Below are 18,821 nucleotides of genomic sequence, written 5' to 3' on the forward strand. Positions count from 1 at the left end.
TTACCAAAGCACAATATTTTTGGGGATTCTGATGAGTACAAAGTATACACTGCTTATGTGCCTAAAAACTGTGTCAAAGAGAGGCTGCAATTTGCTGCCCTGTTAGGAGAAGCCACTGAAGGGAGGACAAGCTGTGTTTGCGGCTCTCAGACATATTTGGTCTAAATTCAAACATATTTTGGGGGATCCAGGCCCTTAGGTGCTACACAGCTAAAGTGCTTGTACCTTTCACAGAGACATAGTGTACTAACATCTGTGACTTGCCCTACGAGCTACAGATACAACAGAGCAGGTTTGTTGAGACTGTCCTTCTCACCCTACCTGTTAAGCTGTCACTCACAGATCTCTGAGTTACTATGCATGAAGTCACTTTGGTTTACTGGCTACAATTTCTGAATATACTGTACCTCCAAAAAGAAAATATTCCAGCAAATTTCCACAAATTAAACACAGATAAAATAATTTTAAAACTCATTTGGTGGGAATTGTTATTGTGTGGTTTGCTCAAAACTTGCAGGTCATAAACTGTAGGCACTAATTGTAGATGTTTAAAATTGGTTTAACACAGCAGAGTTTGTGTGTCATCAAACTTTAAACAGTTTCAGTATAAATTTTGGTGAGCATCCAACCATACCTGCCTTGCCAGGATTTTAACCAGCTTTGTGGGAGTGCGCCAAGAAGGCTAAGAATGACTCAGCAGTCCTTGTATTGGTTATCTTAACATAAAGTGAGCTCTAACACTGAGGTCGTAAACAACTTCAGTAAATTGTGTAAGATGAACATATTACAACAATAACTGTGTTAGTTACAGTGGTTTCGACAACAGTTCCCCTCATACAGGAACAGATGAGAACAGTACGGCCATCTTTCTAATCAGGCTGGTGGGTCAAGAAGATGGCCTTCTCTTTAACTTAGAGTACACCACATGCTGTATTTCTATTACTACTGTTAAAGTGTTGCTGATAAATTTACTCCATATATCCATTTGGCATTATAATTATGACGTACTAAGTTATGTTGTGTCAAATATTTGCTGAGAAACTATTTATTTCATGAGTGTTCTTTTCTATTTGTGCATGTATTTTACAGATTTAAATCATTCTTGTTAAACAAACTCTCGTCCATCGGGCTTGATAGCATCTCTCAACTGGTTCTCCATCTATCTCACCGGGAGAACGCAAGCAGTTTCTGCAGATGGAGCTAGATCCAACTCTCTCGTATTGCACAAGGGTGTTCCACAAGGGTCTATTCTTGGCCCTCTTCTATTTTCTCTCTATGTCAATAATATTGTTCCCCCCTCCCCAACCTGCAATGTCCATTATTATTCAGATGATACTATCATATACAGCACTGCCTCCACTCTTAAATCAACTGTTGATAACTTATAATCTGCATTCAACCATTTCCAATTGTCTCCTATAGCACATAAACTTGTATTGAACTCTGGCAAAACCAAATGTATGTTGTTCACAAGGTCCAACGAAAGTAACTCTTGTTTTAGCATACATTACATAGCACACATTACATGGTCAACTTATTGAAACTGTCAACACTTACAAATACTTGGGCATTTGGCTGGACTCCAAGCTTTCCTTTCGTAATCACGTGGATCTCCTTATCAAGAAACTCAGGTCTAGAATTGTTTTTTTTTATATAGAAATAAGTCTTGTTTGTCATCACATAGTAAGAAGATTATTGCACATGCCTCTGTAATGTCTGTCCTTGATTTCAGTGATGTAATATATATGCATGCTTCAGCCTCAACTCTGAAACCCCTAGATGCTATCTTTCATAGTGTCCTACGCTTTATCACCGGGGACCCATATTCAACACATCACTGCACTTTATATAGCAAGGTGGGCTGGCCATCTCTCACCGCCCGCAGAGAACAGCACTGTTTACTATTCATCTATAAAGCACTACTTGGAATGCTCCCTCTGTATTTAACTTCACTTTTAAATTTCCGTTCTACAGGTCTCCATACCCGCTCTCAGTCCCATATCAGACTCCACATCCCTTACACAAATACAGAATTAGGAAAAACTGCCTTCTCCTTCTATGCCCCATACCGATGGAACAAATTACAGGACTCATTGAAAGTCGATAGATTCATCTCACTTGAGGCTTTCAAAACTCTACTTCACACCACAGTACTGGGTGCTCAGACTTGTCCTTGCTTCATTTAGTCTGTTTACTATTATGTCTTAATTTTTTATTACCTTGTCTTCATACCGGTGTATTTACTGTACTGTATTGCTGTTTTTTTTTTTTTGTAATTTCTGTGTTTTGAGCTCTGTTTGCTACAGGGCGTCCTTGGAAAAGAGAGCCCACTCTCAATGGACCTACCCTGTTAAAATAAAAGTTCAATAAATAAAAAAAAGCTGTTACAAAAATGTAGTAAAAAATCATTTTAGATCTTTCATATTACAAATTTAAAAAAAACAGCATTCATCTGACCCCATTCCAACACTTTAATAAAACTAAATTAGGGTGGATGGCAATGGAAAGGTTCAAAAAGCCATCCATTCACTTGGGCTATGTAAATAAGTCTCTATAAGTAGTTTCAGTGGCAGAGCAGGAACTGACTGGCAGCGCGTCTAAATAACATCTGCCAAATTGTGACAAGCTGGGCAGCATTCAGGAAATCAGGTGACAAGTTTTCTCACGGCATCGGTACACTAAGTAAACAGTTACCTCAGACATAAACTTTCTTGCAACACTGCCTGGCACCGTCCCCAGTCCCTGCCTCCTCCCTTCTCAAAGTGCGGCTTTACCTACTTTGTCCTGTCCATTCAATTTAGACAGCGTTTCTGCTCGGTTTAAGAATCTTACAAATTCCATTAGTGGATATAGGATTAAGCATTAAGCTTTTTTAAAGCTGTTGCTCTTAATTAACTAAACAAACACGGCCTTCTATTTCACTTGACGTCTCGAGTGCTGCGGTATGTGCATGAGCTAATGCTAATTATTCCCTAACGAACAGAGCAAACAGGGCTGCTGGCTCGGGCAGGCAGTTTGGGTCTGTTTTCCATGAGAGTACTTCACACGTGTGTATATAAAAAGTAACCACATGATCTCAATTACACATGACAGGGAATCTAATTAATGGTAACAAATACGTACACTGGGGAAACTATTAGTATTATATAAACAAGCAAACATAGTTCACCATTTACTGTATGGACTTTATATATGCTCAATGCTCCATGCTGAACTTAAATTGAACAAAGCTAAATAAAAAGGACTTTGTATCATTTTGTTGTAGCTGCATTCGAAGTTTGCAGTTGTTTTCAAACTCCAGCCATTGCAAGATGATCTCAGAGCTGCATCTGGTGCAATCTTCATCTCTCTATCCCAGCCATTGGATTCCGTGTATGATCGGCAGTCAAGTTTTGACATGAGCAGTGTTTCAGATGAGGAATGCACCACTGGGGCCTGCACAAATACAAATGGGATTCATGCCATCAGGCCCACTCTGCACAACTAATTAAAAGCAAGGGGATTTTCCTTGAGTCACGGAGCAACCGGTATACAAGGTTCTTCTGATTTCCTTTGTCTGAGAATCACTTACAGCGGCAAAAATTCCCTTAACTTAATGTTATCCTCCAGACCACTCAGAGAGAGAATTATAAGCCATTTAGAAATATCCACTAGCATCAGACAGATGCAACAAGACTGCCTTTTAAGTTATTTTTTCCAACTGTTTTTTCTTTTTTGAAAGTCAGAAAATAGACCACTGCAACAAGAATAAAGTACATAACATGCAGACAAATGTTATGATCTGGACCCAAATCTACAATACCTTTGCAAACATGTATCACCAGCATAACTCCAAGCACTAAATATGCACAGCTGTAAATACGCACAGCTCGTGCTGTGTAGCAACCGTCAACCTACAGGAACAGCAACAGACCATGTATCACATTATTCCAGTGTAACTGTCAGTCCATCTGAGCAAAGTTAAAGTGATAGTTCAGGTTTTTGGACATGAAGTTGTGTGAAACGCTGACCATCTGTAGCTCTGATGTGACGGTGTCACTACTGTTAACGAGCCTCCTGCTCTGGGAAATGGCCCGTAGCTTACCGGAGAAAAAGTAGTTCTGAAGATATAAGGGGGACACGTAACCAAAAGGTTTTAAGCTACAAAAAAGTATGCATGTGTTTTGTTAGACTATTTCAATAATTTTAAAACATCCCCGCATTATGTCAGACTTTGCTATCAATTGGGACTATTTTCTGGCCTGTATCACTCCGCCATGCAGGCCCGCAAGACAGCACGCGAACAGAAATCAGTTAGACAGTTCATCACCACGCCGTGCAGGTGCGCAGGATAGCAACGGCTAACGAAAACTTTATCGGCTGTTTCCAACAGAGAACCAGTAGGCTATTATTAGTGAGGAAAACGATGTACTAGCCCTATATATACCTACTACTACAGCGCAAACACCGGCTCAGGCTCACGACACACCCTCGTCAGCTGCTGTAGGTAAACAGAGGAATACCAAAATGGTGCGAACTTGTGATTTCCCCAGCTGTGGGAATAAAAACATCGCCGGCTCCCAATTCCATCGGTTTCCTGTTACAGATGTAACCCGTAGGCAACTTTGGCTAATTCACCACCAGAACAAAGCAGAGATTGGTCATAATCACATATGAATTCACATTTCTATGTGATTGATTACTCATGTCATGGATTTAGCAGTTAGCCTAATATAATAAACTAAATGCTGACGGTAAAATGGGGCCGAGTATAATGTACTCTCCACAACACAACAGGCTATTAGTTCAATCAAGCATTTTGTTTTACAGACAATCAGTTACAGACATCGTTATATAGACTGGTATTAGGTAATATATGTCTCTTTGGGCATAGCAGTGCGGAAATTGCATTTTCTCTGTCTGTCGGGATCTGTGAGCAGCTGAAGTGAGCCTGACATACGCGCAGTTGCTTCACCCTCGCTGGCTTGGTAGTGAGGTTCATCCCAATTGACACAAGCCAAAGTTGCCTATGGTTTACATCTGTAACAGGAAACCGATGGAATTGGGAGCCGGCGATGTTTTTATTCCCACAGCTGGGGAAATCACAAGTTCGCACCATTTTGGTATTCCTCTGTTTACCTACAGCAGCTGACGAGGGTGTGTCGTGAGCCTGAGCCGGTGTTTGTGCTGTAGTAGTAGGTATATACAGTGCCCTCCAAAAGTATTGGAACAGTGAGGCCAATTCCTTTATTTTTGTTGTAGACTGAAAATATTTGGGTTTGACATCAAAAGATGAATATGGGACAAGAGATCAACATTTCAGCTTTCATTTCCAGGTATTTACATCTGGATCTGATACACAACTTAGAAGACAGCACCTTTTGTTTGAACCCACCCATTTTTCATGAGAGCAAAAGTATTGGAACATGTGACTGATAGGTGTGTTTTGTTGCCCAGGTGTCTCCCAATTACATTGATTATTCAAACAATAAATAGCACTGGATGTCTGAGCTCAGTTTCAGATTGGGTACGATAGGTTTTGCCTGTGCAGACTGCATTTAGAGGTGGAACCAACATGAAAACCAGAGAGCTGTCTATGGGTGAAAAAGAAGCAATTGTGAATCTGAGAGAAGATGGACAATCAATCAGAGCCATTGCACAAACATTGCCCATAGCCAGTATAACCATTTGGAATGTCCTGAAGAAGAAAGAAACCACTGGTGTACTAAGCAATAGACGTCGAACAGATAGACCAAGGAAAACATCAGCAGTTGATGACAGAAACATTGTGAGAGCTGTAAAGAAAGACCCTAAAACAACTGTTAGTGACATCAGCAACAACCTCCAGAGGGCAGGAGTGAAGGTATCACAATCTACTGTTCGCAGAAGACTTCATGAACAAAAGTACAGAGGCTACACCAGATGATGCAAACCACTCATTAGCAAGAAGAATAGGAAGGCCAGGCTGGAATTTGCCAAAAGGTACAGAGATGAGCCTCAAAAATTCTGGGAAAAAGTTTTATGGACTGATGAGACAAAGATTAACTTTTTCCAAAGTGATGGAAAGGCGAAAGTTTGGACAAAGAAAGGATCTGCTCATGATCCCAAACATACAAGCTCATCTGTGAAACACGGTGGAGGGAATGTCATGGCTTGGGCTTGCATGGCTTCTTCTGGGACGGGCTCTTTCATCTTCATTGATGATGTAACACATGATGGCAGCAGCAAAATGAACTCAGAAGTCTACAGAAACATTTTGTCTGCTAATTTAAAGAAAGATGCAACCAAACTGATTGGGAGATTCTTAAACATGCAGCAAGATAACGACCCAAAACACACTGCCAAAACAACAAAGGAGTTCATCAGGGGCAAGAAGTGGAAGGTTTTAGACTGGCCAAGTCAGTCTCCAGACTTAAACCCAATAGAGCATGCATTTTACCTGCTGAAGAGGAGACTGAAGGGAGTAACCCCCCAAAACAAACAACAGCTGAAAGAGACTGCGGTGAAAGCCTGGAAAAGCATCACAAAAGAAGAATGCAAAAGTTTGGTGATGTCAATGGGTCACAGGCTTGATGCAGTTATTGAAAGCAAAGGATTTGCAACTAAATATTAAAGGGATACGCCAACATTTTTTTTGTTTGCGTGTCTTGCCTCACTCCCGAGTCCATGACAAGCAGGTAGATACCATTCTTTCGGCTATACGTGCAGTAAAAAGGGAGAGCCGGGCAGAGCTCGCCCACCGCTAATTAGCTTAGCTCAAATGCTTGGAGTCAATGGGTATTGTTAGCCTGCCTCTGCCTGCAGTCATCAGATAAACTCTTCAGTAACTCTAAACGGTCCTGTGTGCTTGTTGTGACTCGTTTTTACCGCGTTATGTTACGTTATCTATTTTTAGACTAAGATTAGCACTTTATGTAAGTTTTGAAAGAAGTACATAGGAAACTAAACCGCAGTTCTGCGCACGCGCGCCAGTAAACAGCTGAGGAAGAAAGCAGAAGAAGAAGAAGAAGAAGGGCGGTAATGCACCTGAGAAGTTGTTTGCCAACCGCCATAAAAAGAAAGAAGAAGAAGAAGAAGAGGAGAAGAACTCATGCAGTAGATCGGTGAAGGAGTTTGTAGGACACTGTGACACTTTTTTTGGAAGAGAGAGACTTATAAATCCCAATTTTACAAAATGCCTCGTACGTGTGCTGTACGGGGTTGCGACAATAAGCAGAAGATAGCGTCACATCTTACTTTTCACTCAATTCCAACTAGAAATCCGGAGCGGATGAAACAATGGATAGGTGCTCTGAACATGGATCCCAACACCCCACAAGAAGCAGTCAAGAGGATGCTAGTTTGCTCAGAGCATTTTTCACGGGACGACTACTACGAAAAACTGGAATTCAGAACCCAAACAATGAGACTTTTCTTGAAGGACACGGCCATCCCATCACTCGGTGTCACACAGACAGTAAACGAGGCAAGTACTTGTGTTTTGTTTTCACGTTGTAACGCTTAGCACGGCATATTATCTTGCGCCAGACAAGATAAATAGGACGGCCATTTTACTGTATTCGCCTCGTAACTCCGGGGGTCACGTCTTGTTTCCCCTTATTGAGTAACGTTACAACTATGTTGGCAGGGAAAACCAGTCTGAGAATACAACTGCGCTATTTTTATCTGTAAAATCAAACCAAGTTATGGTAGCTCTGAAGTGCATGTAGTAAGCTACATGACAGTCATAACATACATAACGCTACAAAAACAACAATACCAAAAAAACGATGTATGTTTACATTGTTTGGCCCAACAGCCTCAAGGCTAGCCCAAGTAATTTTTTCCAAGGTTACAGTATGCAATGGTTCAGAATATGTATCTATATATTTTTGTTTATTACATATGTTCATCTTTTATGAAACCTGGACAGTGTACAGTAATTGGATTATGGTACATGAATTATGCCTAATACCATTTTTTTTCCTACTGAATTTCAATACTTTTACCAACTAAGATGTTATTCTTTTCATTTGTCATTGAATGTGTAGGGTATTGGATGATCTGTAATGAATTGCATTCAAATGTATTGCCTTCATGTTTGTATTGTGAGTAATATGAAAAGTAATCCTTTTTTGTTGAATAGTGTTATCTTACCTATTTCAGGACGCGGTGAGAGATGTCCCGCTAGATCCGACAGAATTGGTGGCTGATTTCAGCAATTGTGCCAGTGGTGTACCACAGTCAACCCCCCACAAAAGCCATGCTGCTGAGGGCCCCTTACTCACTCTTCAGCTGACTAGTCCTGAGCAGACAGGTCCACGCACAAAGCCCTCAAGATCTGGGAAATATTTTGCCCTGGCACCAAGTTGGAGGGAACAATCGGTATGCTAATTACTCTGTTGTCATGTCTACTTTGTGATAAATGCAACAATTTCTGAAATCCATCTCTTTGTTGTACAGGGCATTGCATCGTCATCCACAATGACTGCTTCAGGCAGGGCACGAACAAGCCTACTATTTCATGTAAGTATATGCTACAAGCCTAGGAGCCATGACAATAAAAACAAATTTATCAATTTATTGCATCATATTTATATTTCATGCTTTTATTTAGCAATTATCCAGAGCACCAAAAATTCAGTAATTGAATAGGCAGATATTTGTATATTCTCCTTTCTGAGAAATGCAGTGAGAAACAGTCAGTGCTGAAAAAGTATACAAGTGAGTAGAGAGACTAAATATTGTCATGTTGATTTGCCAACCACAGGAAACTAGTGAAAAGGAAACAGATGAAATGGATATTACTCCACAGTCATCTGCCTTGGACATCAGTATGACTTCAGAGCCTGGTGATGACCCTGCTGATTCCAGTTTTGTCCCCTTTACAAGCCCCTCCACCTCAGAAAAGGGATCTAGCTCGGAAAGCGCATCCAGCGTTCCACAAAAAACAAGAACATGGATGGAAAAGAAGTGGATAGTGAATGAGTCCAGACTTATGGAACTATTTCAAAGATGCAGTATTTGTGGAGCTGAAATGTGTGACAACAGCCTAGCATCATCTGGCAGCAGACTCAAAGTGAGATGGCAATGCAACAACAGTCACACTGGAGAATGGGAGTCATGTCCAAATGTCCGTGGGATGGCTGAAAACAATCTGCTTACAGCAGCAGCAACGCTGTTCACTGGTGCAACTTACACTGACATTGCTGATTGGGCAGCGGTTTTGAGGCTTCAACTGCCCAAGAAAACCACATATTATAACATACAGTCTAGCTACCTGATTCCTGTCATTGAGGAAGCATACAAGATGCAGGAGAATGCCATCTTTGCATGGCTCATCTGCCAGACTCTGGATGGTGAGGCGGTGCATGTGTGTGGAGATGGAAGAAGTGATAGCCCGGGCCATTCAAGCAAATACACAACCTACTCCTTCATGGATGACTCCACAAATGAAATCATACTCTTTGAATTGATTCAGGTAAGAAAAACACAATAATAGACAAAAATATAACAGTTATTGTGCTACGAAGTCTCTTTTAAAAATGTAATCACCAGTAACTCGTAAACCTTTCTTGTTCCCCCAAGGTGACCTAAGCAAAAAGTTCTGTTGGTATGGAGCCATTAGGTTTCAGGAAAGGACTGGAAAGGCTCTTGGATGAAGGGATCCATGTAAAGGCTGTAACCACTGACAGACATCCGTCCATCAGGAAAACTTTGAGAGAGACTTTTCCAGACATAGACCACCGGTTTGATCCTTGGCATATAACAAAAGATTGGTCTACTTATAACAATATTGTATGTGCCCATATAGCACAATACCTGTCACTTAGTATAATGCTGTGCTGTGTTTTCACTGAGAACAGCCATAGAAAATAATTTGTCTGTGTGTGCCATTTCTGAATTGTAATGTCCGTTTCTAATCCTTTTCCCCTTTTATTTTAGGAATAAAAAAGAAATTGGTCCAAGCCTCTAAACGCAAGTACTGCAAAGACATTGGTCCTTGGATAAAGAGCATAACCAATCACTTGTGGTGGTGCTGCAGCACATCGAAAGGAGATGGAGAGGTAAACGCAATCACACCTCGTTGCAGACAGCCCTACAGCATTTAACTTTTCCTTGCGGACCTAGACCATACAGTACCTCATTTTCAGTACTTCATTCCTAAAATGATGAAACATTATTACTGATTTGCTGACATGTCTATGGCATACAATGTTTCTAATTTTATTCAGTGGATAGTTAATATGGAATGTTACATCAATGCTACAATGATTTCTTCTTGTGGGGGAATGTTATTGTCAGGAGTTGATTCGACGATGGAAGTCACTCCTTCATCATATCCGTGGAGTCCATTGCTGGGAGGAAAATGTAGAAGAGCACAAATGCTACCACCCCGATTTGTCAGCAGATGAGCAAAGGAAGAAGAGATGGTTGTTGGAAGACTCAGCTGCCTTCAAAGCCTTATATGAGGTGGTGATGAACAGACGTCTCCTTCAAGATTTGGAGCAAATGACGCTGTTCAAGCACACGGGTATGTATATATGTGTTGGAAGATAGTGAAAAGGCCCATTAAAATGCAATAAGATGTAACTGTGTGTTCAGGAAATCTTTCTGTGAAAATGATTTACAGTAAATGGGGTGGTTATGTAGCACCACAGACAAGAGGAGCATTGGTATGCATACTATTCTACGTTTTTAGTTATTATACATAAGACATAAATACATTATTCCACAATGACAATCTTCAACAGGTCATGCACACACACTGTGATAAATATTGCATAAAGTATGTGGTTTATAGTTTGTAGTTTGTGATGTCAATTATGTTTTTTGTGTTTTCAGGAAACCTTGAGGTTTTCCATAATGCCCTCCTGAAATACTGTCCAAAGCGCCTGCATTTTGACTATCCTTCGATGCAGGCACGCACAAGGTTGGCTGTCATGGATCACAATGAGAACCACAACACAAAGCGTGAACAGGCTTTGACTGCAACAGGTAAATACTAAGAATATAAGTAGTGGCAAGTTTACACAAAATACCTAAAAAAGATCATTTTAGTTTTTGAGAATTTTCATTGCACGAGTTGTCTACTGTAATCACTGTAAACTAGAGCTATATAGGACTTATTTCATTCTGCTCAAGGCAGTAAATAAAATGTTATGGAACAGCATCTGTCAAGAAGTCATTGAACGTTTTGAAACATCTCAATTCATGCTTGTATATCATTTCAGGCCTCCAAAGACACAACCTTGTCTTTCAGAAGCAGTCCAAGCAGTGGGTTTCCCGGCCAGTTTACAAGGAGACAACTCAAAGATTCAGAGATGACCTGATGGAGCAAGTACTGCACAGACGGCTGGATCCCTCAGTCATATTCAGAGACTCCACATCAAAAGTGAACGTCCCCCGTCTAGCTGCCAACATCGCTCCATTTCCTAAACCCAACAAGGAGGATGTCATAAAAGCACACAAATCTAGGTACACAGGCTCATCAGAGGAATAATATTCAAGTTGCATGTTGCCCCCACCCCCCCCCCCCCTTTTTAAAAACCTGTACCATCTTCCGTTGTAAACAACAGGGCTAACCACGGTGACACCCAAGTGCCTTCCACACTATCCCAAAAGCAGTCATAAGTGTGCCTTATGATTTTGGTGTGATACATTGTAAAATAGGATGCTACAGTGTGATATTTTTTTTTATTTGGGACAATGTAATATAGTGTAATATAGTGTGATGTAGTGTGACATAATGTTATAGTTTTATAGTGTGACATACAGTAATATAGTGATATAGTGCTACTTTTTCTGTCCCAAACCAGTCTGTCGACTGAACAAATAACTTGATTACAAAAGACTGCAGGTTCATCCATACCTGTCCATTTACCGCAAAGTATTCATTCTTACCTCATACATGTACATATTGTAAATTAAATAACACAGTTTATCATTTTGTGAGTTGTCATTTTACTTTTGAAAATTTGATCATGTTATTTACAAGTTGTACATTGAAATGTTTGATAAAAATAGCTTACAGATGTTATTACACAGCAATCTCAAACCCTGCCCTCTTCCTGATCCTCCCATCACAACTGTTGATGTCCTCAAACAAACAAGGAAAACAGTTATGGTGGAAGGATTGAGAGAAGAGGGCAGTGTTGGAGATAGATGAACTTGTCACACAACAAAAGAGAAACTATTTTGAAATTATTTAGCTGTCAGAAGGTTGAGTATTGAACTAATATATGGTGTGTATTCTATTTACAATTTCAGGAGTCACCTGTCTGTTCACAGATTGTTACTACACTGCATGTAATAATAACAACATAATGCTGTATTGAAACTTTTATTAGGGTAAAAAGAGAGTATTATAGGAAGGTAGTGAACACAATTATTAGCCAGCAGATATGTCACAAGGATATGAATAGTGAATGTATCAACCAATTGTGTGATCAAGACAAGTCTTTATATAGTGTTTTGATAACTGGAATGGCTTGTAAGCTTTTGGGTCTACAACATATCCATAGCATCCTGTGCCTCTTGGAATCCTTGGTATGTTCCCGTTGGTGAGGGATATCTTCTACGAATAGCACTGACAACACACGATGGCAAAGGTTTACAATTGCCTTTCCCCAACGTTTCTCCCTTCAGGGCCCACTCCAAAGCAATGCGGTAGGACACCAACCTGTATTGTCTGAGAAACAAGAATTTTTTTAATCAATAACCACAAATACGAAAACGACTGTAACTTTTTTCTCTATACATGTAGAGACTAACTGTTTATACAGCTTGCTATATACAACAATATGTGCCCCATGCATCTTTATTATAGTTATAATGATTATATTATAATTTATAATAAGATTATAATAGTCACTTACTCTACGGACAACTGTCCGTTAGGTCCAGACGGCCTGGGGCGTTTTTTCCAGTTTATTCTGGGTAGATGGAAAAAAGTTTCAACAACTGCGGGATTTACTAAAGCTGGAAAAGCATCATTCGTTGTGACACAATCTCTTTGTGTATTGTCCTCTTCGCCAGATATATCAAGCCTCCCCATCGATGGCAGCACCAACTCCCACTCAGTACAGCAGAAGCACTCGTTTTCTGTCGGCATAGGTTGACAAGCCCCACATCTACACCACCAGTCCATGCCGATTCTGACTCTCTCCTCGGCCCCAGGCTGTTCGACTGTCTCAGCTTCTCTTCGTGCACGCTCAGCTTCCAAAACATGTAGTTCCTCCTCTGTATATTCTGGTTCAAATAGGTAAGGTTGTGGATCTTCGTCAGTCCCAAAAAAATCATCTTCGTCCTCTCTTACAAAGTCGGCCATAATCCGTAGTTGCAATCTTCTTCTTCTCCTAAACAGAGGCTTTGTTCTGTTTACCTACTTCCAAGCACGTCCGCGGTGGTTTGCGCATACGCAAAAACTGCGGTTTAGTTTCCTATGTACTTCTTTCAAAACTTATATAAAGTGTTAATCTTAGTCTAAAAATAGATAACGTAACATAACGCGGTAAAAACGAGTCACAACAAGCACACAGTACCATTTAGAGTTGCTGAAGAGTTTATCTGATGACTGCAGGCAGAGGCAGGCTAACAATACCCATTGACTCCAAGCATTTGAGCTAAGCTAATTAGCGGTGGGCGAGCTCTGCCCGGCTCTCCCTTTTTACTGCACATATAGCCGAAAGAATGGTATCTACCTGCTTGTCATGGACTCGGGAGTGAGGCAAGAGATGCAAACAAAAAAAATGTTGGCGTATCCCTTTAAGTCTCATTCACTTTAATCTATTTTAAGTTTATATGTTCCAATACTTTTGCTCACCTAAAAATTTTGTGTTCCATTACAAATGATGCTATCTTCTAAGTTGTGTATCAGATCCAGATGTAAATACCTGGAAATAAAAGCTGAAATGTTGATCTCTTGTCTCATATTCATCTTTTGATGTCAAACCCAAATGTTTTCAGTCTACAACAAAAGTAAACGAATTGGACTCACTGTTCCAATACTTTTGGAGGGCACTGTATAGGGCTAGTACATCTTTTTCCTCACCAATAATAGCCTACTGGTTCTCTGTTGGAAACAGCCGATAAAGTTTTCGTTAGCCGTTGCTATCCTGCGCACCTGCATGGCGTGGTGATGAACTGTCTAATTGATTTCTGTTTGCGTGCTATCTTGCGGGCCTGCACGGCGGAGTGATACTGGCCAGAAAATAGTCCCAATTGATAGCAAGGTCTGATGTAATGCGGGAATGTCTTAAAATTATTGAAACAGTCTAACAAAACACATGCATACTTTTTTGTAGCTTAAAACCTTTTGGTTACGTGTCCCCCTTATACCTTCAGAACTGCTTTTTCTCCGGTAAGCTACGGGCCATTTCTCAGAGCAGGAGGCTTGTTGACAGTAGTGACACCGTCACATCAGAGCTACAGATGGTCAGCGTTTCACACAACTTCATGTCCAAAAACCTGAACTATCACTTTAACCTAGGACGTGTTTACATTCCTCAAACTGGATGTGATGCTATCAGGTGGATGAGGGGGTGATCTGCAGGAAGGAAATATTTGGGGGTAAGCTACCATTATCATGCATGTCTGCAAAACATGCAGCTGAATGCTCTGCTGCAAACCACTATTTCATTCTGTCAGTTTGACAAAATACTCAATATTCTCTTTCTACATATTCAAGTCTTTTTTTTTTGCTTTGGTCCAAAGAGTAAACTAACATAATTCACAGGCAAGTCACTCCCCTGTGGTTTTTCTGGGATGCTCCTCTGGGTTCATTCAAGTTACATTTGCTAAACTGCCCAAAGAAATGCCTGAGTAAACATCCACTCAAACACAGAGGAACAGCTGCTCCAGGCTGACACGTCACTCAAAAACACAGCACCCCCCCGACACCTCTCATCTGAGGAAAGTACCTGTGTTTATGCTTTCCTTCCGTCTCATAGCATTTACTGAAACAGTTAAACTGGATTAGAATTCAACCATAGCTGATTCACATGATGGGGCTCAATGACAGCTAGGCACATGCCATCGAACTGTATCTTCCAAATGTCTTTGATTGATTTGCTTTTGAAATGATGACATGTGGAAGGAAGGAACTAAATCAAACCTACCACTGATGACTTTCAGCACATGTGGGGTTCAGGCTCACTGCCTCCTCACCAACTTTCTTCCCTAAGAGGAAAGAAAGGACAGACAGTAGATAGTGATGCTCCACTGGAACGTACAAGGACGTTCTCACACAGCAAAAGAAGAGAGGGTGGATTAGTAGAGTCAAGGGGTGTGTTGACTGAGAAAACAAAACAGGATATGCATAAATCAAGAAACATCACCGGGCACCAGATTAAAGCAATAAAAACAAAAGTGATATGTAACACAATCCAAGAAGAGAGCTCAGTTTTAAATCCTTCATCACTCAACGGTAAGTGTCTCATTCCAGTGGCTCTATTAATATCTCAGTGAATGTTAAATATGACGCTCTGTTGCTTTGAATCTATGTCTCTAATGTCAAATGCTTTGACACAGGTGTCTTTGCAGGAAGCACCTGGCCAGCTCTGATTAGAGGCACATTGATGAGGAAGGATTACAGAGAAACAGGTCAATCCAGTCTGAACTTCAGTAGAATCAGCCTCTGTTTGAGATTTGGAAAAAAAGCATTATGGTCTACGCTACAGAGTCTTAGAGTGTAACACAAGACAAGAACGGAAAGTCCTTGTACCCTGCTTCTCAAGAGCCTGTGGGAGATCAGTGAGAAAAATGTTTGTCATCACGAAGATGACATTATTGAGAGCATGTGGAATAAACATTCGGTATAGCTATTTCACACTGATAGGTCAGGCTGTGATAGATTACCAAATAACTTTCCCTGTATGTCACATCATGTAAGATGGCTTTAAAAAACACCTTGGTCACAATCTGTGTTAGACTACATTAAGTGTTCTGAGCCGTGGACTTGTCTTTCGTCCAATATAGAGCACTATTCATGTCTTTCTAACAACTGCACAGTGTAAAGAGGCTTTTGAAGGCCCAGTCTTCAATTGATGCACAGTGCTCTTTCCACCACAACAGTCACACATTTTGCTTTGTTACAAGGCCAGCATAACAGATGTGGTTACAACACCTCACACTCAGAGGGGGATGCATGACAAATGAGCTACAAGGTTTAGTAATGTACCTGTTTCTGCATGGGTCTTCTTCTCCTCCAGAGTGGAACTGATGTCGTGAACATCACAGTAAGCTCGAGTTAGCCGCCAAAGAAATGTTGAGTTCTGTCCAAACTACAGAGACACATCACCATATTAAGACACACTGCTCTGTACTAAGATACATGATTATTAACATCTATACATTGAGTGTTTGAAGGAGTCAACAATCAATTCAACAAACCTCCTCTCTCTGCTCCAAAAGGAGGTTGAGACATTCCCTTTTGTCAGATTCAGTGCCCTGGCGCAACCCGTCGATCCTCTCGAGGAGGACACATAGCTTATCTGCAGGTTGTTCTTCATCGCTTTGTTCTGCATCACTTAAATCGTCTTCCTCAGAGTCTGTCAGTGCAGTCATATACCTGAAAGCACAAACAAACACAGAGCACAATGTGTTGGTAAAAGGAAACAGTGTACCGTCAGTTTGCTGTCAGCGTGTGCAATTAAACTTTACTGATGTGGATTAGAAAGGTGAGCTAAATTACCTAGGTGGTTCCAACCACCAGGCCAGACTGTCTCCATCCTGCCATCAGCGAGATGTGCAACTTGGCCTCAGGAAGCATCAATAAACAGTCTGAATGCTGCCAGTTTCCCTGAATCACAAGACCATGGCCTGTGTCCCAGTAACTCAATCTAAAACCATCTTCAACTTGTGAGGTGGAATGAAAACACCTCAGCTGAGAAGTTTTTTCAGATCATTCAAAATCCTGTCTTAACGAGCATTTTTACAAGCCGTTTTCTGCCAGGTACTGATTATAAAGGATCAATCTTCACTGCCTGTTTACACACAAATGGCATCGGGTTTGTTTACATAAGTAGGTCACTTAATTGTTTATAAATACTAGCTGTTCAGAAACTCTTGACGTAGATACCCAAAGGCTTTTTTCACGAACACAGGGAGACTTGTTTGTCGGGGTGAGGCACGCAACACACGCATTAGATGTTTTATAGTGCCCTTTCAACTACTATAAGTATGTACAAACACCTTGAGCTAACACTTCAGAAGGAGCAGTAAAAAAAAATGCTATATTAATAGTATAGGTAAAAATGAAAGACACAGACAAGGGTGAAAATATGAAAAGCCTCTATTAAGTGTTGGCAGCGGCTACATGTGCGTCATTGGTGGTTAAGGAATATTTTGGGCTGCGAGCCATGGTTCTGGAGGGATGTGTCAGAGCGGGCCACAGACAGAAACATCGTGGACCCAACAGGTGCCTCGTGCCGGAGGCTGCTTCCTGACTCCACCCCAAAACACACACCTTCAACCCTGAGTGCTGTGATTACAGGAGTAATGTGAGGGCATTTGAGCTGAAGAGTTTTTCTTCAGTCAAGAAAGGAACTGTCAGGAATAATGCACCGTGGCCGACAAAGTCAACAACACAAATGAAGCTGCAATGGTGCACTGAGAACACAATGTTATGTTGTCTGTTACCACTAAATGCATTCTGATTATAGATGAGATTAAATCCTCTGCAACATTCAGTTTTTTTTATATAAACAATGAATCACATGACTACGTGTATGTGACAGCTTTCATGCATAGTAATAACCTGGGAATCCAGATGCCCCGCCCCTAGCAAATTCGAATTTGCACTGCACGGGAATCTGGCCCCAACGAGCAGAGCCCGCTGAATCACCAATCGGACCAATCAGATCAGTCTATCTGACGGATGCGGGCACTGGGCAGGCTTAACATGATGAAGACAGCACTGCGCTGTAGGAGTCGAAAAGTAAACTGCCAAGATGGCAGCTGCCGAAGGACCGCGTCCATTTAATTTAGCTTTGGAAGAAATGCTAAGCCAACTACACTACACAACTTATAAGCCTTAGTTTCCAGGAAGGACGTTTTGCTGTTTCGCCAACGGGATACGGCAAAAGCAAAATATATCAGTTAGCCCCACTGTTCGGCAAACAAATGGGGCTAGTGCAATAAATATGTCACCTTGTTTTTACTCAAATCTTTCTAGATTTGAGTCTGTATTTCCAGGCTAGCATATGAACCCACAGAAAATTAAAACCCGCCACTGCACTTCCCCTCTAGCCTGACACTGCCAGACCAAATTGCAAATGCGAATTAGTCTGGAACCTCTCAGTCCGTTGTCAGTTTCCAAGGGGCATTGTCAACGGCCATAGATCAAAACTCCTCTGGATGCACTTGAACAGACCAATAGACGGTATGAAAATAATGCCTCAAGTCTGACATTTTGGCCATCACCATCCTGAATTTTTGGAGCCAGAAGTGATCATATTTGGATGAGAGGGTGGGGCTTCAGGGGAGCGAGGGGTGGATCTGACTCAAACAGGTGAGTTATATAAAAATGCACCCCTCATACTGCTGTCATGAACTGAAAAATTAGCTATGGGGGCTAAAGCTTTTTTGTAACAGACTGTAAACATATTTGTTTTTGCTATAAAATTGGTCATTTGGGTATTTATGGGGATTTACTTTAGCATCCAGTGGCCATTTGAGGAACTGCAGTTTTTGGCACTTCTGTGTTGGCTTCATTTTTCAGACCGGAGGTTGCCACATGCATAGACCTACAACTAATCAGAGCAATGGAATATGTGATGTGATATGTGATGTAGCGCTGAGGGATGGACATATTAAAACAGACTACAGCATGAAGAGATGAGCTGTGATACTGTAGCATCAAT

The 18,821-nt window shown here is 41.0% G+C and overlaps 2 protein-coding genes and 1 long non-coding RNA gene across 4 annotated transcripts in view; 2 read left to right on the forward strand and 1 right to left on the reverse strand.

The window, feature by feature from the left end:
- rmdn2 (regulator of microtubule dynamics 2) overlaps positions 1 to 18,821 on the reverse strand; it is a 55,307-nt gene that overhangs the window by 20,497 nt on the left and 15,989 nt on the right. For both annotated transcript variants that reach the window (XM_078176197.1, XM_033613670.2), the window contains exons 3-5: positions 16,351 to 16,528; positions 16,139 to 16,241; positions 15,078 to 15,138 (exon numbers count right to left, since the gene is read on the reverse strand). In XM_078176197.1, the coding sequence (XP_078032323.1) occupies positions 15,078 to 15,138; positions 16,139 to 16,241; positions 16,351 to 16,528 (342 nt within the window). The remainder of the gene's footprint in view (positions 1 to 15,077; positions 15,139 to 16,138; positions 16,242 to 16,350; positions 16,529 to 18,821) is intronic.
- On the forward strand, positions 8,095 to 9,678 carry LOC144467487 (uncharacterized). The gene is made up of 4 exons (XR_013493686.1): positions 8,095 to 8,343; positions 8,422 to 8,484; positions 8,729 to 9,439; positions 9,547 to 9,678. It is a non-coding gene; the product is annotated as an uncharacterized LOC144467487 (long non-coding RNA).
- On the forward strand, positions 9,916 to 11,461 carry LOC144458416 (uncharacterized). Its single transcript, XM_078160879.1, has 4 exons — positions 9,916 to 10,025; positions 10,264 to 10,492; positions 10,804 to 10,956; positions 11,193 to 11,461. The coding sequence occupies exons 2-4, from the start codon at positions 10,438 to 10,440 to the stop codon at positions 11,459 to 11,461; spliced, it is 477 nt and encodes a 158-aa protein (XP_078017005.1). The 5' UTR covers positions 9,916 to 10,025; positions 10,264 to 10,437.

Source organism: Epinephelus lanceolatus, chromosome 17 (assembly GCF_041903045.1).
Source record: "Epinephelus lanceolatus isolate andai-2023 chromosome 17, ASM4190304v1, whole genome shotgun sequence".
In the NCBI taxonomy this organism is placed as follows: domain Eukaryota; kingdom Metazoa; phylum Chordata; class Actinopteri; order Perciformes; family Serranidae; genus Epinephelus; species Epinephelus lanceolatus.

What these genes read in the sequence shown, in the direction of transcription:
- LOC144458416 (XM_078160879.1), top strand. Translation starts at nt 10,438, where the DNA reads ATGAACAGACGTCTCCTTCAAGATTTGGAGCAAATGACGCTGTTCAAG. An exon ending in GACGCTGTTCAAGCACACGG is followed by an intron (nt 10,493 to 10,803) that starts GTATGTATATAT and finishes TTGTGTTTTCAG; the next exon opens with GAAACCTTGAGGTTTTCCAT. An exon ending in ACAGGCTTTGACTGCAACAG is followed by an intron (nt 10,957 to 11,192) that starts GTAAATACTAAG and finishes ATATCATTTCAG; the next exon opens with GCCTCCAAAGACACAACCTT.